Genomic DNA, 19,258 nt, shown 5'->3' on the forward strand with positions numbered 1-19,258 from the left:
CAATGATCTGCAGTGATTGATTACAATGATCTGCCACGATTGTTTACAATGATCTGCAATGATTGATTACAATGATCTGCAGTGATTGATTACAATGATCTGCAGTGATCGTTTACGATGATCTGCAGTGATTGATTACAATGATCTGCAATGATTGTTTGCAATGATCTGCACTGATTTATGACAATGATCTGCACTGATTGATTACAATGACCTGCAGTGACTGTTTACAAGGATCTGCCACGATTGTTTACAATGATCTGCAATGATTGTTTACAATGATCTGCAGTGATTGATGACAATGATCTGCAGTGATTGATTACAATGATCTGCAGTGATTGATTACAATGATCTGCAGTGATTGATTACAATGATCTGCACTAATTGTTTACAATGATCTGCAGTGATTGATGACAATGATCTGCAGTGATCGTTTACGATGATCTGCAGTGATTGATTACAATGATCTGCATTGATTGTTTGCAATGATCTGCATTGAGTGTTTGCAATGATCTGCACTGATTGTTTACAAGGATCTGCCATGATTGATTTCAATGATCTGCCATGATTGATTACAATGATCTGCACTGATTGATTACAATGATCTGCAGTGATTGATTACAATGATCTGCCATGGTTGATGACAATGATCTGCACTGATTGATTACAATGACCTGCAGTGATTGTTTACAATGATCTGCCATGATTGTTTTTAATGATCTGCCATGATTGTTTACAATGATCTGCACTGATTGATTACAATGATCTGCACTGATTGCTTACAATGATCTGCAGTGATTGATTACAATGCTCTGCAGTGATTGATGACAATGATCTGCAGTGATTGATGACAATGATCTGCCATGGTTGATGACAATGATCTGCAGTGATTGATGACAATGATCTGCCATGGTTGATGACAATGATCTGCAGTGATTGTTTACAATGATCTGCAGTGATTGTTTACAATGATCTGCAGTGATTGATTACAATGATCTGCACTGATTGATTACAATGATCTGCACTGATTGATTACAATGATCTGCAGTGATTGATGACCATGATCTGCAGTGATTGATGACAATGATCTGCAGTGATTGATGACAATGATCTGCAGTGATTGATGACAATGATCTGCAGTGATTGTTTACAATGATCTGCAGTGATTGATGACAATGATCTGCAGTGATTTATGACAATGATCTGCAGTGATTGATGACAATGATCTGCAGTGATTGATTACAATGATCTGCAGTGATTGATTACAATGATCTGCAGTGATTGATTACAATGATCTGCAGTGATTATTTACAATGATCTGCACCATAAGCCTGTTGAGACCACTTTGTCCTCACAATCATCCAACATACAGGAGTACTGTGGTAACTGTCCAAGATTCCAAATATAACTGACCTTTACCTTCAACAAAAAAGGTTAATCTCCTACCCTTTGATTGGCTGCAATCTGGGCGCGCAGGTCACTGAGGTTGTCGGCGAGGTTGCGAGAGCCACTACTACCTGGGATCTTCCCAGGGTCCATGAACTTTTCAATCAGAGCTGGAGAGCATGTAGGGAAAGAGTGAGTTAGTGAATTGGGTCCAATTGAGCTTTGCACAATATTACAGTTATATCGCAGTGTCTACTTCATGTGGGAGGAAGGCTTGATATGATGCAGGTCTTACATGTTTACAAGTTTTGTGAAACACACGAGCACATGTATGGTGCTGACAAACCAAGAAATATGATCAGGGTAAAACAGGATTTGAACCCACAAGCATAGGTTTCTGGCACATCAAAGGGAAGCAATTCTGCACAGCCAATTGCAGTGCCTTAGATGACTTGGACCCTGAGGTATGATTAATTAGTAACACATTACCAGTTCACATTTATGCTCTCTTGACTTTATTGATAATTTCAAGAAAACACATTAAAATATGTTGCACTACGTGAATCTTAAGACAATGTCTTAATGAGTAAATGCAAAAAATATTTATCAACAGATCAAAATCTATAGCTGAAAATCCAGAGGTTAAAATCTTTACCAAAACTTACCAAACACTATGGAAGAATATACATCAACTGTCCTTATATTCACATACACAAGGTCATATTGACATTAATATCTGTCTTGCCTTGCCAAATCACAATATGGCATTGGTAACAAAAATAACTTCTGTGCAAAGTTACTGATAGGTAAGCAATTCCAATAAAATCAGATATTTTATCCCGATTATCATCCCTTCCCTCCACAGGGGATCACAAGCAACCTACATCTCCCAATCAAAATGAAGGAAGCATTGGTTTTTGAGAAATTAAATTTGACTTCATTTCACCTTGCCATGGCGATCAGAAAAGTGACAAGGCATATTTTTTATATTTTTCTCCATTGGGAACTGCCTGTTCATGTCCGTTTCTGAGATACATTGCAGGCTTGTATCAATATATTAGCAGCCTGCAAGCTGATTGGCTGATTTGACATGAAAAGGTAAATAAGAGTAAAATGTCTCATTTTAATGAGATACACAAGTTTTAGCAATATTAGCACGGGGAACAAAACAAACTGGCTTTACAGACTGAACCCATATTGGGAATCAAACCTGGGTCTGTGGTGTGATGAGGCAACCCTTTCACCATTAGGCTACCTGTCCCCCTGCCCCCTTGACATAACTCACCTTCCTCCATGAAAACTCCCTCCTCCACCACTTTGAAAGACATGAAAACTGCACCCTCCTCCTCTATAGATGTGGAGTTAGCTGGCATGGAGCCCGGAGTTATCCCCCCTATGTCAGCATGGTGACCTCGACTTGCTACAAAGAACACTGGTCTTGCTTCTCCTTCGTAAAATACCTGATCAATAGAAAACAATTCATTTCCATATACAGTAGCACGTCATTAGTCCAGAGACTGTTCATCCAGACACCTCATCTAGAAGAAACTTATTAGTGATAAAACACTTACATGTACGCAAAGGGACATTACTCCGTTCATTACTCTGTTCATCTTGAAATTTGCTTATTTCAGTCCAGATTTATGTTTTCTGCAGAAATAACAAGCATCAAATACTCATATTCCCCCATCAATACCGCCATTTTCAGTCCAAGTCCAAGTTGTTGCCATGGAAATTCAAAAGAAAAAATTCAAAAATTCCAAACTATCAAAAGGCACCAGTTTACCACTAGACCTATATCTGTGCCAAGTTTAGTTAAGATATGTCTCATGGTTTTTGAGGTGTGCTCTGAAAATGAAATGTCGCGGACGGACATCACCCATTCCTATATCCCCCTTCCACTTCATGGCTGGGGATAATAAACTGATCATAACAAAAGAGGATGAGAGCATCGAGTCCTGTATGCAGGATGAGGCAGTGAGACACATGATGGCGATGCCGTTCCTTACGGGTGTGATGACGGTGAGGTCCGGAAGATGGCTGCCTCCAGCTGATGGGTGGTTGCTCAGGATCACGTCTCCTTTCCGGAAGTTGTCACCCAGCTGTCTCATCTGGGAATATTAGACACATGTAACATAATAAAGTTTCAATACAACAATATCACATGAATATTTCATAATCTTATAAACCTTCTGGCTGTTTGTGTAACTCGATATGGAGTTTTGAAATTGTGGTAACACCTCGCTGGAGGTATTACAAGGATTGTAACACCTCGCAGGAGGGCTTGCAATCATTGTAAACCCTTGATAGAACAAAAACTACGAACAGTCTACGAGACGCACGTGCAGATTTCGTGCCATTGCGAGACACACGTGCAGATTTCGCACCGTTGCGAAACCCACGTGCTGAGGTCACCGGTTTCATTGAACCCAGTTCACGACTGCAGGCGATATTTCATCTCCGATACAGGTTATACATTTGAGAGTTTTTATTACAGTTATTTAATTAAAAACGTTGTCTTTGTGATGAGTCGCTTTATAAGTTGGAGAAACCATGTCTTCTCGAGATTACTAAGGATTGTAAACTCTCACATTCGGGAACATCCCACATGTGAGGGTTTACAATCTCTAGTAATCCCTCGGAGACATGGTTTCTCCTACACATAGGTCATAGCAGGTCAAAAATTGAATGTGCTAAGATATATTATTATATTTTATTCCGCTTTTCAAATTCATAATGATGAATTCTGCTAGCAGACAAGCAATTACGGGGATCACCAAATCAAAGTTTCAGCATACTATGGATTCAGAGGAGATATCGAAGAAAACTAAACATACAATGGACTATGCGCCATGTCATATTTGAACATTCAGTTCAGGTAAACTGATACTTACTGATATTATGGTTTCAGCATATATATATACACTTGTTTGAAAAAGTCATATTTGTACTGGATTGCTTACATGGAGATTTGGCATTGTTGGCATGGTCTCCAAGTGTACAGCGATCCACCCAGGTAACCAGGAAAACAGGAACTCACCTAGGTGTACAAGGACTCACCAAGGTGTACAGGGGCTCACTCAGGTGTATGGGGACTCACCAAGGTGTACAGGGACTCACACAGGTGTACAGGATCTCACCCAGGTGTACAGGGACTCATCCGGGTGTACAGGGACTCACCCAGGTGTACAGGATCTCACCCAGGTGTACAGGGACTCACCCAGGTGAACAGAAACTCACCCAGGTGTACAGGGACTCACCTGGTACTGTACAGTCTCCTGCATGGCCCCAAGGTGTACAGGGATGTGAGGTGCATTAGCCACTAGTCCACCATCAGGACCAAACATAGCGCAGGAGAAATCCAGTCTTTCCTGTAGGAACAGTTTCATATACAGCCGGGTTAAGAATTAACAGGACAAACATGTTACCAACATCTCAATTTCCCCACACAAAACAGTTTCTCCTGGCACAATGACTGTAGAAATTCTACTTGTGCCAACATACATCCCAATGAAAGGTACTGTCCACTTGGATTAATCATAATTCCCCTCTGAAAAAATATTGCTGTACAACTGTTAAATGTGACAATGATATGGTCTCAAATATGTCTATATATATACTGACCTTAATGTTGGTTGAGATGGATGTCCGCTGCAGAACTCTGAAAAAAAAAAATCTTTTTGATTTTCTTCCACTGGATCACACTTCAGTTAGGATACATACACCCCTGAGAGATTTCTACTGGATCCTGTTGAGTGAGTGAGTTTGTTCTGAGGTGAGCAACACAACACAACACAACAGTTGACGACTAACACAGAGTAATCAAAATAGATCGATCATTTCTAACACTACTAGGGGGCACGGGTGGCCCAGTTGTCAAAAGCGCCGTGATTCGCTCTGCAGAGTTGCATCCCTTGGGCACGCCAGAAACATATGATTGGAATCCCAGTTCGCCCCGATTATGTGTCTAGGTTTGTCATCACCATACCTGTGCTAGTGGGTTTCACCGAAGTGGTAAATGTCTGAGGCCTACATCACTTCAGGCTTTCCTCCCACATTAAGCTGACACGTCATGATATAACTGGAATAATGTTAAAAGCGGTGATAAACCAAACTCACTCACTCACTTTAATGCTACTGTCAATGTCACATACTGCTCCAAGTGGTACTTGCCTGCCCATTTGCTCAGCGATGCTCATGAACCTGTGTGAGAAGATGGACAGTTGTATTGCATCCAGCTCTGTCCCCACAGACTTGTGAAGTCCTTCTCCTATCTGGGACAAAACAAACATCGTACCATATACTTTGTGAATATTAAGTGCAGAACAGTGCACTCATTGGTAAGAGTCCATCAATTCCAATAGATGCCACTTGGTTGATGCATGTCATCGTGTCCCAAATGCGTGGATCGATGCTCATGATGTCAATCACTTGATTGTCGATTATTTACAGACCACCGTCATATAGCTGGAATATTGCTGAGTGCGGTGTTAAACAACAAACAATCAACAACAAACAATTGTCTCTACTTCAGTTTTCTATTCAAGAACACGGATTTAGTTTTAAGAATTTTCACAGTGAAAGCTGTTTTTTCAGAAACATAACAGTGTGTCTGAGTGTGAGTGAATGAGTGAGTGTGTGTGTGTGTCTGTGTGTGTTTCAGAGAGGGAGGACTGATACATCAACAAATACATGCACATATTGTCCCAGTGCTGTGATTTTGTTAAACTCTAGGGTAAACCACCCAACTGTTTCCTTCCGTGACCACCATCTCAGACAGATGAGATGTACACAGGGTGGAGCGTCTGGTTACAGGAGTGACAAACTCACCACTATCTCAATGTCCCCCTGCCCTGTGATGGAGGCGGTGCAGGTGGGCTCGATCAGCACAGTGCTGGAACACAGAGGGATATTCGTATAAATGTTGGGCAACGTGTAAAATGTAAGGCAATGTGTGTTCGAGTAGACAATGAGTAGACCAGAGTAAACAATGAGTAGAACAGATTAGACAATGAGTAGACCAGAGTAAACAATGAGTAGAACAGATTAGACAATGAGTAGACCAGAGTAACCAATGAGTAGAACAGATTAGACAATGAGTAGACCAGAGTAGACAATGAGTAGAACAGATTAAACAATGAGTAGACCAGAGTAAACAATGAATAGAACAGATTAGACAATGAGTAGACCAGAGTAACCAATGAGTAGAACAGATTAGACAATGAGTAGACCAGAGTAGACAATGAGTAGAACAGATTAGACAATGAGTAGACCTGATTAGACAATTAATATACCAGATTAGACAATGAGTAGAACAGAGAAGACAATAAGTAGAACAGAAAAGACAATGACAATGAGTACAACAGAGTAGACAATGAGTTGAACAAAGGAGACAATGAGTTGAGGAGACAATGAGATGAACAAAGGAGACAATGAGTTGAGGAGACAATGAGTTGAGGAGACAATGAGTTGAACAAAGGAGACAATGAGGTGAACATTATTACTACTGTACATATACAGATCAGTGAACCTCTATGTCATTTACCATCAGCTCAATACTGCACATGAACACTACCAGAGTCTATCCGAAATGTCTGACAAGTTTTGTGAGTGACGAACTATAGATATAACAAACAATTTCAACAGTCCCCTGGAGTTTGTTGTGGGCAGGTTTGACTGTTTTACAGGTTTTACTGATGGCTCCTGTGCGCACCTGTTGACATCTGTGATAATTGCCGGTCCCTTGATCACATGACCAGCGGTGATGTCATCCATGTGGTACACGGAGGTGTCATGGAAACCGTCTTCAAAGAAACAGCTGGTCATCTAAAACAAGGCAAGGAAACATTTTACTTGAAAATGAATAAGAGATGGAGTAAGTGAGTGGGTGAGTGAGTTGGGTTTAACGTCCCTTTTAACAGTATTCCAGATATATCGTGGCTTGTCAGCTTAATGTGGGAGGAAAGCCCGAAGTGATGCAGGTCTCAGAAGTTTACCATTTTGGTGAAACCCACGAACACGGGTATGGTGCTGACAAACCTAGAAACATAATCGGGGCAAACCGGGATTCAAACCCACAATTATAGGTTTCTGGCATGCCCAAGGGATGCAACTCTGCACAGTGAATCGCGGTGCCTTAGACAACTGGGCCCCCCGTGCCCCCCAATAAGAGATGGAAAGGTAATAGATATTGTAACATCTACTCTGCTCAGTCAGTTTTATGTCACCAATGGTATGTGTGTGTGAGTGTGCATGTGCATTTGTGTGAGTGTGCATGTGTATGAGTTAGCATGTGTGTGAGTGTGCATGTGCATTTGTGTGTGTGTGCATGTGTGTGAGTGTGCATGTGGATTTGTGTGAGTGTGCATGTGTGTGAGTGTACATGTGCGTGAGTTAGCATGTGGATTTGTGTGAGTGTGCATGTCCATGTGTGTGAGTGTGCATGTGCATGTGTGTGAGTGTGCATGTGTGTGAGTTAGCATGTGTGTGAGTGTGCATGTGTGTGAGTGTGCATGTGCATGTGTGTGAGTGTGCATTTGTGTGAGTGTGCATGTGTGTGAGTTAGCATGTGTGTGAGTGTGCATGTGTGTGAGAGTGCATGTGCATGTGTGTGAGTGTGCATGTGGATTTGTGTGAGTGTGCATGTGTGTGAGTGTACATGTGCGTGAGTGTGCATGTGTGTGAGTGTGCATGTGTGTGAGTGTGCATGTGTATTTGTGTGAGTGTGCATGTGTGTGAGTGCATGTGTGTGAGTGTGCATGTGCATGTGTGTGAGTGTGCATGTGAGTGTGCATGTGCATGAGTGTGAATGTGGATTTGTGTGAGTGTGCATGTGCATGTGTGTGAGTGTGCATGTGCATGTGTGTGAGTGTGTATGTGCATGTGTGATTGTGCATGTGCATGAGTGTGCATGTGTGATTGTGCATGTGCACGAGTGTGCATGTGCATGTGCATGTGTGTGAGTGTGCATGTGCGTGTTGTTTGACACCTCACTCAGCAATTAATATGACAACAGTCCGTCAAAAATCAAGTCTGGACCAGACAATCCAGAAAAAAACTATCCACCGGGGCACAATGACATGTCATCAATCAAATCCCTGAGGCTGACCACTGGATCCATTAGGTCACCTCTTTCAACCAGCATTGGTTGTTGGAGACCAATTCCAACCTGGCGTCCCCACAGGCTGCTCCATCTAATTAAAGAATGCATGGTTTCTGAAGCTTTGTTTTTGTTTGTTGTTTAATGCCGCACTCAGCAATATTCCAGGTGTATGACAGCGAATGCAAAAAATGGAGTCTGGACCAGGCAATCCAGTGATTAATGACATCATGAGCATCAATCAAGGGAATTGGGATACGATGACATGCATCAACCAAGCATAGTCGCCTTTTACGGCAAGCATATGTTACTGAAGACCTATTCTAGACAATAAGATGTCAGCTTACTAAAATATGTCATTCCTATCTTAACCACCTCAACTGAAAAAGTTTAATTGTAACAAAGAAAGCCCTTGTGAGTCTAGATGCCATGGCGCTCAGTTTGTTTGTTTGTTTGTTTGTTTGTTTGTTTGTTTGTTGTTTAATGCTGCACTCCAGCTATATGACGTCGGTCTGGACCAGACAATCAAGTGATTGACATCATGAGCATCAATCAATGCAATTGGGATACCATGACATGCATCAACCAAGTCAGCGAACCTGACACCTGATCCCATTAGTCACCTCTTACGACGAGAATAGTCACCTTTTACAGCAAGCATGGGTTGCTGAAGACCTGTTCTGCCCCGGACCTTCACGGGTAAACCATGGGGAGTATAAAATATCAACAACACTAAATCTTCAAGCAGAGGGTGTCATACTGGGGTACCATAGCTGATCTCAATGAGTTTGTTGATGACATCCAATGGGGCTACAATGAAGTCAGCCATCATAGATTACAGAACAATTGTGAGCAATCAGCGACCTGCGGTAAGATTGTAATTAATGCACTGTTGACATAGAACACTCCATTTTTTATGTTCTCACTCCTATGCTATGATTGTCATCTGTGCTGCATCAAAGTGTCATAGACCTGGGGGGGGGGAATATGAGTGTCCAGTAACCTATGCTCCCACCCCCTGAGGGGGGATTCTGGGTAAGCAACCTATGCTTTTTGTACAAAGACAACTAAATGGATTGCCTGATCTGACTGACTTGGTTGATTGCATGTCCACTTGATTACTTACAGACTGCCATCCTATCCAATAGCTTGAATATTGTGTAGTGCAGCAGTAAACAACAAATAAATACACAATGAAATAAACAAACATCATACTATAATTCATTAAAACCTACAAAGGCATTAAAAATGAAAATGTGTGAAACCTGTTGTCTCTTACCCTTCTGGGCTTGGCATCACCAGCAGCTTCCTTGACGGCGACGTCTGACGCAGCATGTGACCTGCCGACTCCTCGAACACGGATGTCATCGATCACAACAGCACGATCCTTCAGTGTGAACCCAAACTCTGTGTTGTACCTACAGTACCACAGACCAGGGTGAGTGAGTGAATTGGGTTTTATGCCATGTTTAGCAATATTCCAACAATATCACAAAAGGAGGACCCCAGATGTTGGCTTCACACATTGTGGGGAAGCGAACCTGGGTTTTCAGTATGAGCGAACGCTTTAACCACTAGACTACCCATTACTATTAGTCACTTTGTTATCTACTGTATATCCCTGTCTATAAAGCGACCACCCTGAAGGTATGTGCTTCCCAATAATTTGGCAAACATAAGACTGAAAATAATATTTTTTCACAACGACTTAAAAAAGTTGATATGGTAAGTTGGTGATAGCTCATAATCAAAATGGATGAACTTCATGAGCACCAGTGGTGACAGACCAAGGAACATAATTAGGATAATTTGAACACTAAATAAGCGGATCTTGGCAGGTAATGGGCATAACTCTGCATCTTTAGTTGTCACTTCCAACCTTTGAAATATTGCTGACAGACCAAGGAACAAAATTTGGATAATTTGAACACTAAATAAGCGGATCCAGGCAGGTAAGGGACAGAACCCTGCATCTTTAGTCGTCACTTCCAACCTTTGAAATATCGCTGATAGACCAAGGTTAGTAATTTGGATAATTTGAACACTAAATAAGCAGATTCTGGCAGGTAAGGGACAGAACTCTGCGTCTTTAGTCGTCACTTCCAACCTTTGAAATATTGGTGACAGACCAAGGTTCATAATCAGAGTGACATGCAGGCAAGGGACACAACTCTGTGCGTGTTGTGAGTACCTACCTATTAAGGAAGGCTGCCCTGAAGTCCCCATAGCTGCTGGTCTGGGGTGTGGCGGGGTAGGCCTCCGCTGAACACATCAGGGCACAGTCGGTCTTCTGGTAGCGGAGATGCAGGAAGGGCTGGGTCTCAATCTGATGGCTGAGCAGAAACATGTAAGGCTCGTTTCTGTCTTGCTGGATAAAGGTGAGGTGAGGTGAGGTGAGGTGAGGTGAGGTGAGGTGAGGTGAGGTGAGGTGAGGTGAGGTGAGGTGAGGTGAGGTGAGGTGAGTGTGTGTGTGTGTGTGTGTGTGTGTGTGTGTGTGCTTGAACTAGTCCAGACTAATGCCGATTTTATAGTGCAAGCTCAATGAGATACCATGCCGCAGTGTAAGAAGAATACCCCACTCCGACACAGTATACTAACTCCAAGCCGACCAGTCGTTTTAGCCCATTAATGCCGAGCGCCACACAGGGTAACGAGTACCATTTTTTAACGTCTTTCGGTATGAAACGTCTGGGGGTTGGGTTGAAGCCAGGATATACGCTCTCTGGGTGGATGTTCTACCATGAGACCACAGGAAGAGGGGGGAAGGGGGGGGCTGTTGGATAATTATCAGGTAATATTCTGCATAGTTTCTCCTTTAACTCACTTAACCACCTCCTTTCCCTTGTCCTCTCTACTTCTTGAAAGTGGTCACCCAAGTAGTAGCCTGTGCCCCGGTTGTACTGTCTACTGATTCAAATCTACACATTCCCTTGTCAAGGCAACAACATGTCTTTGCATGTAATAATTTGATGATCATAATACTTGTCTCAGACAATCTCAATACAGTTCCATCATTCCCACTTATTATAAACATGATAAAGTCAGGGAAATCTTAGTGACACCCTGTGACAACACCACTATAAACAATATTAGTTATAGTATTGTTATTTCCAGGTTATTTAGCAAGACAATCACCTTGGATAATTAAATGCTGTATATGAAACTGTCTTGCCCAATACAATTGAAATTAAATTAATCTTGTCAATAGTAATATTCCATTACAAAAAAAACCCTTTTAACCAGGTTTGTACTCTCCTGTATGCAACAGCAAAAATGGAAAAAAGAGCTGTTTGTACACAACATTGTTCTGTGTGAGTACAGTCTTATGACGCTCTAAGCAATATTACAACAATATCATGGCAGGGGACACCAGAAATGGGCTTCACACATTGTACCCATGTGCAGAATCGAACCCGGGTCTTCGACGTTATGAGCGAACGCTTTAACCACTAGGTTACCCGACCCCACTGCATCTCATAACCATGTGTCTATCTCTGCGTACTGCATGTGTATATAAAAGATATTTGATGTTATGATATTTGTGATGCTCAAATTAATCACGCATTAGGAATGTAACCTACCTCTTGAAGCCTTGACTCTTCAGTTCCTCTCTACAATCATCTGACAGGGCTTTAATCCGGCCATCAATGTAGTCGAATGATGCTGCAAACATTGTACATCGTAATAACCTTCAAGGGAGATAAAGTGGACACAATGTATGAATAACATCTTGCCTTGCTTGACAACGGTATAAGGATCTTTACCGAAATGTCGCCTTTACAGTAAATAAAGAAGTTGTTATCCATAAATTGTGTCCAGTTTGTCATCCTTGAACTTCCAAGTAATGCCTGTCCAACAATTCAAGGGAGATAATAATGTGTTTTTCACATTGCCCTGTAAATTATCTACCTTATCATATCTCATCATTGGTACTTCTGTCCAACGTACATATATATCATGTTTGCTGTAATAAGTGTGGAGCTTATTAAAAGCATACACTGTTTTCATAGATCAAGTGGTAGCTCAAACATACCCAAATCGAAACCCTTTCCAATAATTGCTACTAGTCAGGCATATTCCTCTACTGTAACAAATATGTTTAAAACATAAATTGATTTACTGTGATGTACATTTTTTGGCCTTTTTAGGGGTCCTTATTAAAATTACTCATAGAAGTTGGTCAGGGCACTTAATACGGCAAATACGGTAAATCAAATTGACACATGTGAACTCTGATATAGGATTCAGAAAGGTTTGACAGAAATAGGACTCTGTTTAAAGCGATAATGTTAAATTAACTCAATTCCCTTTAATCATTCCAAAGACTAACACATGCTATGCAATACTCTGCCATCATCCATCCCACAGTACAGTACAGTAATACAAAAGAAGTATGAAATACTAATATCCTCAACCAATATGACATGACTGGTTGCTATGGAAACTAAAAAAATAATTTTTTCAAAAACCCCAAACTATCAAAAGGCACCTGTTTACCATTAGACCTATCTATGTGCCAAGTTTGGTGAAGAAATATTGTATGGTTTTCAAGATCTGCTCCAGAAAGGAGCACTACAATCATTTTCAGTCAAAGTCGTTGTATGGAAACCTATCTAAATGCCAATTATGTTAAGATATATCTCATGATTTTTTAGTTCTGCTCCGGAAATAAAAATTGATGGATGGACGGACGGACAGCGCCCATTCCTACATCCCCCTTCCTCTGCAGTGATAATAACCAATGACTGCTCCATTTTCCCTTTGATCACTTTCCAAGCTTAAAACATATATTCTTGCTATGAGCATCTCAGTTGATGCTCATGTAGTACTGCAGGTTTTACTCATGGGGCTTGTCCTGGCATGAAACCAGTGATGAAACAATGTTATACATTTCCAATCATTGTTTAGAACAGTAGAGGGATGCTTTCCCTTAGTATCTTTTCTTGACGCCATGACCTGATGCAGCCAGGAGTAATACCATGTTATACACTAGAGCTGCATGGTAAACCAGCATACCGCAATATGAAATACTAATGAATACTCATCACAATACATTTTGAAAATACTGGTTTATCAAGTTTTTCAAAATCATCCATATTTTCTTCTTGTTGGCCAAGTTTAGGCAAGTGACAAGTCAAACGGAAATTCAGAAATTAGCAACTGATTCCTGTGTTCGAAAAAACGAAACTATTCCCGACCAACATCCTGCATATAATGTGTCTATTACACATACGTTGCGACCAAAGCAACATCCAACAAAATGGCGGACGACTACGGAGTTGTCGAAAATGATGGCTATTTTTATTCAGGTTCACAAATTACAGTTCAGAGAAAGCATGCAAAATATTGTGGTATCTCAAAACATAATTAATTATTGCAATAAATTGCAATACGAAAGTCAGGCCAATACGCATGACTATTAACACCTACCTGACTCGTACGTCTTGGCACAGGGTTCCTGAGCTTCATGTACAACATCTGCTAGCGCCATACCATAGGCAGACAGGATGCTGGCATACCTGATGCAAATAGAGGCAGTGAGTGAATAGAGTTTTAATCCAGTCACACAAATAATAAGTTCGATACTTTTCAGTACTGATGCCGATTTTATAGTGCTTGCCAACTGAGATACCATGCCTCAGTTTAACATGAATACCCCACTCAGACACAGCTGACTCTGAGCCGACCAGTCCTTGTTGTAACCCCTTATTGCTAAGCGCCAGGCAGGGTAACAATAAGTATCATCTTTTAATGTCTTTTGGTATGACACGTTCGGGGAGTGAAACCCAGACCTTCCGCTCTCTGGGTGGACGCCCTACCACTACACCACCAAGGCAGTCTCCGGGCAGACTCTCTACCATTAGACCATGAAGGTGGTCTCCGGGTGGATGCTCTACCACTAGACCACAGAGGAGGTCTCCAGACGGACCCTCTACCAAGAGGCCACAGAGATGGTCTATGGACAGACGCTCTACCACTAGACCACAGAGTAGGTCTCCAGACGGATCCTCTACCAAGAGGCCACAGAGATGGTCTATGGGCAGATGCTCTACCACTAGACCACAGAGGTCTCAGGGCGGATGCTCTACCACTAGACTACGGAGGTGGTCTACGGGTGGATGCTCTACCACTAGACTACTAAGGCATTCTCCGGGCGGATGCTCTACCACTAGACTACGGAGGTGGTCTACGGGTGGATGCTCTACCACTAGACCATGGAGGTGGTCTCCGGGCGGATGCTCTACCACTAGACCACAGAGGAGGTCTCCAGACGGACCCTCTACCAAGAGGCCACAGAGATGGTCTATGGACAGACGCTCTACCACTAGACCACAGAGTAGGTATCCAGACGGATCCTCTACCAAGAGGCCACAGAGATGGTCTATGGGCAGATGCTCTACCACTAGACCACAGAGGTCTCCGGGCGGATGCTCTACCATTAGACTACGGAGGTGGTCTACGGGTGGATGCTCTACCACTAGACTACTAAGGCATTCTCCGGGCGGATGCTCTACCACTAGACTACGGAGGTGGTCTACTGGTGGATGCTCTACCACTAGACCATGGAGGTGGTCTCCGGGCGGACACTCTACCACGAGACCACAGAGGTGGTCTATTATCACCCCAGGGTGTTATGTTTGTTGTTGTATGGCTACAACTCACTTGTGTATAAACACTCGGCTCATCCCCAGTGACCTTGCAATGGCACATGCATGTTGACCTCCAGCTCCTCCAAAACATGCCAGTAGGTGGCGTGATGTGTCATGACCTTTAGCCTGCAATGTGCATGACATGATATATAGACAAATGTTTTTTTACGTGTTAGTTTGCAATTATTATATCATTATTATATACTATATTATCTATATACCACCGGTATCCAGGTACTGGCATCTGCTCTAATGCGGTTTTATTTGTTCCTCATCCAGTGAATCCATTTGCATTCCAGTTATCATTCTCAACTCCCTGGGGAGTATACAACCCAAGCTGCCTAAGGGTGCTAGAAGGTTTTTCATCCACCTCACATATCGGGTACCCTTTCCCTGCTGGGTGAACAGAGGCACATTTGGCTAAGTTACTTGCCCAGGGTGACATCACAAGTTTTGACTCTATCAATATGCATGCAATGGTCATGCATTGTTTATCATCCTTTGGGATGGATTTTCTTACTTTTATTGTGTTTCACTAACACATACTACAAAAAAACCTACTTTTAACTTCTAAGTTTTGTATGATACTACTACACTCTTCACATGATACATGTTAAGATTATTAATGTACAAAAGGTTTTCTTACAATTCAGAACTTGAAATAAAATCAATGTCAAGAGAATGTTACAGCTTTTCCACCTTGGATTCAAACTCTGAACCATCGGATTGTGAAGCCATTGAGATTGTTGTCTGCCACAGGGGTTGAGTGCTGGAGAACACTTTAGAAAACTAATGACTTTTAACATAGTTTTATTTTAATGTCTGTGTCAGTTACTTTTGTTGGTAGTGATACCTAAATAAAATATATGTTCAGTTAGTAGGATTTAAGTATCGGCCAGTACACCAACAGACCAGCATGTGAAACCTCCCTGGTTAGAGCCTAGCAGGTCCCAAGACGGGAATGTAGGTGTGTTGGCTAATATACCTCAAACAGTATGTTTATAACCTTGACATGACTTTTACTTCAATACTTGTGTCATGGGATAAAGACATAAAACAACAACAACATTCAACGACCTTGAATCATCAGAACCTTACCGAAACCTGAGTCTATGTTATCAAGTTAATCACAAAATTTGAAAATAAACAGTTAGCTCCAGTTAAAGAGCAAAAAGTTTTATAAATTTCTCGTGAATATCTTACCTCTGTAAGTGCTCTGATTGGTCGACACATGGCTTCATTAGCAACGCGAATAAATCCCATAGCAACTTCCTCTGCTGTCATTGGCTTCTTCTGGGCATCGCCTGGTTGGGAAGTCAGGAAGTCATTCACCTGACAATTCAACACATGATTTCTTCATGTCTACATCGTGTATTCATAAAACCTTCCCTTTAGTGTTGGGAGCTACAAGATATATGTACTGCAACATTATTCTCTAATCTGGAAATCTATCTGGATAATTTCAGGCTACAGTCCAGATTAACAAGGTTTCACTGTAAATGAATCTTAAGGCCATGTGACTACATGTACTAACTGACATGATTTTGTATTCACTTAATGCCCTACTCACAAATAATCAAGCTATATGACTGAGACCTATAAATAACTAAGCCTGGACAATATAATGCAGTGATACATATTATGAACCAGCACAACACTCTATCTACCATATGTCACGGAGTCTGACCACCCAATCCATTCAGTCGTGAATTACGACCACCACAGGCATCTTCCGGAGACAAGAGAGTTAACTGACTTTAAAAGTCCAGTTTCAACCCTTGCCGAACTAGGCTGGAATTACTGGGTTCAATCATACCGCCACCAGTGGCTATTACCAGTTATGTCCCGTCTAAGCCTCGCCTATGGACCAATCAGATTCCACCTCTCGTATCACTTGCGTTTGCTTCACACAAAATGGTGGCGCCCAGTCAGGACGATCTGATCAATAATCAAGATATATATTGTGATAAAACGTGTCTTACATTGCGAAATGCATTAAATCACGTGAGCACCTTGATTAAAAACATGAAAAGATTTGGAAAATATCTGCTGACAACGAGTTGGCGGTGCACATGCTTTGCAAATCCTGCAGTCAACGACAGTTAACGAACCAGATTTCTATTTCGGTGCACGATTTTGATTGGACTATGCATAAACTCGTTAGTCCAGCCAAAATGTATCTCCATAATACCAGCCTAGTTCGGCAAGGGTGGAAACTGGACTTTATAGTCAGTTAACTCCCTTGCCTCGGGAAGATGACCACAGGTTGCTGGAGATGAATTCAAACCCGGAATCCCCATCAGGACAGAAACATGCAGTGAATGTTACCTCCTTTGTCAGCTTGGTGAAGGCTTGTAAAGTGGCCTGTTTGTCGAGTGGTTGATCTTCTTTCTCGCCAAAAATACTTGGGAAAAACTCTGGTAGGATCCGGCCCAGACACAGGTTGGCATCGGTGATAGTCAGAGGACCTCCTGTAATATTGAGGTATGGCAATATTTCAGCTAGATCACAGCGGCCTGGAAGTAATCAAGTCTGGACCAGACAAACCAGAGATTGATGTTGGAAGTAGAATTTCATGCTGTTCGGGTACCATGAAACACAATCAACAAAGTCATTGTGCCAAGCCAGGCAGTCCAAAACAAATATAGAGTACTGGGTCCTCACGCTGGAGCAAAAGCTGGGGTGACCATCACCCCAGTATATAATGATATTAGGTAAAATTAATCGACTTAACCTTAGCGAAGTATACATGCTTTTGAATGCAGTAAACAATGTTCCCATTTACCAGTAATTACCAGTTTTTTACTGGTAAAATTAGGCGTGGGCCGATAATTCATGTGACTGCCAGTCCCTGTTGACTGGTAAATAAAGTATCTCATAAACAAAATATCCACGATATTCATAGAAGGAAATATAATTTCGCTTTGCTTCAAGGTTAAATACATATTTGTAGTGACTTTGTCTTGAAATTTAATAAAAGAGAGAAAATTGTGACTGCATTTTGTGTGAATGATTGTGTGTTTGTTGTTTAACGCCGGACTCAGCATTATTCCAGGTATATGCTCTTCTAAATGCCTATCAAAGACTTTGCTCACACAACCGTTTCAGTAAGTCTCACCTTTCTTGTAGCACACAGGCCCGGGATGTGCCCCAGCAGACTCTGGTCCCACAACAAACATCCCTGACCGGAAAAAACAGCATGGAGCCTCCACCTGCTGCCACCGTGTTGATGTCCAGCTGGAGACAGGAGTGAGTGAGTGAGTGAGTGAGTGAGTGAGTGAGTGAGTGAGTGAGTGAGTGAGTGAGTGAGTGAGTGAGTGGGTGGGTATGGGAGTGAGTGAGTGAGTAGGTGAGTGAGTGGGTGGGTGGGTATGGGAGTGCGTGAGTGAGTGAGTGAGTGGGTATAGGAGTGAGTGAGTGAGTGAGTGAGTAGGTGAGTGAGTGGGTGGTCGGGTATGGGAGTGAGTGAGTGAGTGGGTATAGGAATGAGTGGGTGGGCATGGGAGTGAGTGAGTGAGTGGGTATGGGAGTGAGTGGGTGGGTATGGGAGTGAGTGAGTGAGTGAGTGAGTGGGTATGGGAGTGAGTGGGTGGGTATGGGAGTGAGTGAGTGAGTGGGTATGGGAGTGAGTGGGTGGGTATGGGAGTGAGTGAGTGAGTGGGTATGGGAGTGAGTGGGTGGGTATGGGAGTGAGCGAGTGAGTGGGTATGGGAGTGAGTGGGTGGGTATGGGAGTGAGTGAGTGAGTGAGTGGGTATGGGAGTGATTGGGTGGGTATGGGAGTGAGTGAGTGAGTGGGTATGGGAGTGAGTGGGTGGGTATGGGAGTGAGTGAGTGGGTATGGGAGTGAGTGGGTGGGTGAACGAGTGAGTGAGTGAGTGAGTGAGTGGGTATGGGAGTGAGTTAGTGAGTGGGTATGAGAGTGAGTTAGTGAGTGGGTGGGTGGGTATGGGAGTGAGTTAGTGAGTTGGTGGGTATGGGAGTGAGTTAGTGAGTGGGTGGGTGGGTATGGGAGTGAGTTAGTGAGTTGGTGGGTATGGGAGTGAGTTAGTGAGTGGGTGGGTGGGTATGGGAGTGAGTTAGTGAGTTGGTGGGTATGGGAGTGAGTTAGTGAGTGGGTGGGT

At 42.4% G+C, this 19,258-nt stretch overlaps 1 protein-coding gene across 1 annotated transcript in view; it reads right to left on the minus strand.

The window, feature by feature from the left end:
* The window catches only part of LOC139454512 (5-oxoprolinase-like), a 47,916-nt gene that overhangs the window by 9,086 nt on the left and 19,572 nt on the right, over window positions 1-19,258 (minus strand). Inside the window, 17 exon segments of the mRNA XM_071236266.1 lie at window positions 1,447-1,556; window positions 2,672-2,846; window positions 3,396-3,497; window positions 4,647-4,757; window positions 5,011-5,047; window positions 5,560-5,660; window positions 6,217-6,280; window positions 7,100-7,212; window positions 9,765-9,903; window positions 10,681-10,818; window positions 12,067-12,148; window positions 13,916-14,004; window positions 15,149-15,261; window positions 16,339-16,467; window positions 17,464-17,606; window positions 18,254-18,329; window positions 18,331-18,372. Coding sequence (XP_071092367.1) covers window positions 1,447-1,556; window positions 2,672-2,846; window positions 3,396-3,497; window positions 4,647-4,757; window positions 5,011-5,047; window positions 5,560-5,660; window positions 6,217-6,280; window positions 7,100-7,212; window positions 9,765-9,903; window positions 10,681-10,818; window positions 12,067-12,148; window positions 13,916-14,004; window positions 15,149-15,261; window positions 16,339-16,467; window positions 17,464-17,606; window positions 18,254-18,329; window positions 18,331-18,372 — 1,764 coding nt within the window.

The sequence above is a fragment of the Haliotis cracherodii genome, unplaced genomic scaffold (genome assembly GCF_022045235.1).
Source record: "Haliotis cracherodii isolate W230 unplaced genomic scaffold, xgHalCrac1.p SCAF_10, whole genome shotgun sequence".
Taxonomy (NCBI): Eukaryota; Metazoa; Mollusca; class Gastropoda; order Lepetellida; family Haliotidae; genus Haliotis; species Haliotis cracherodii.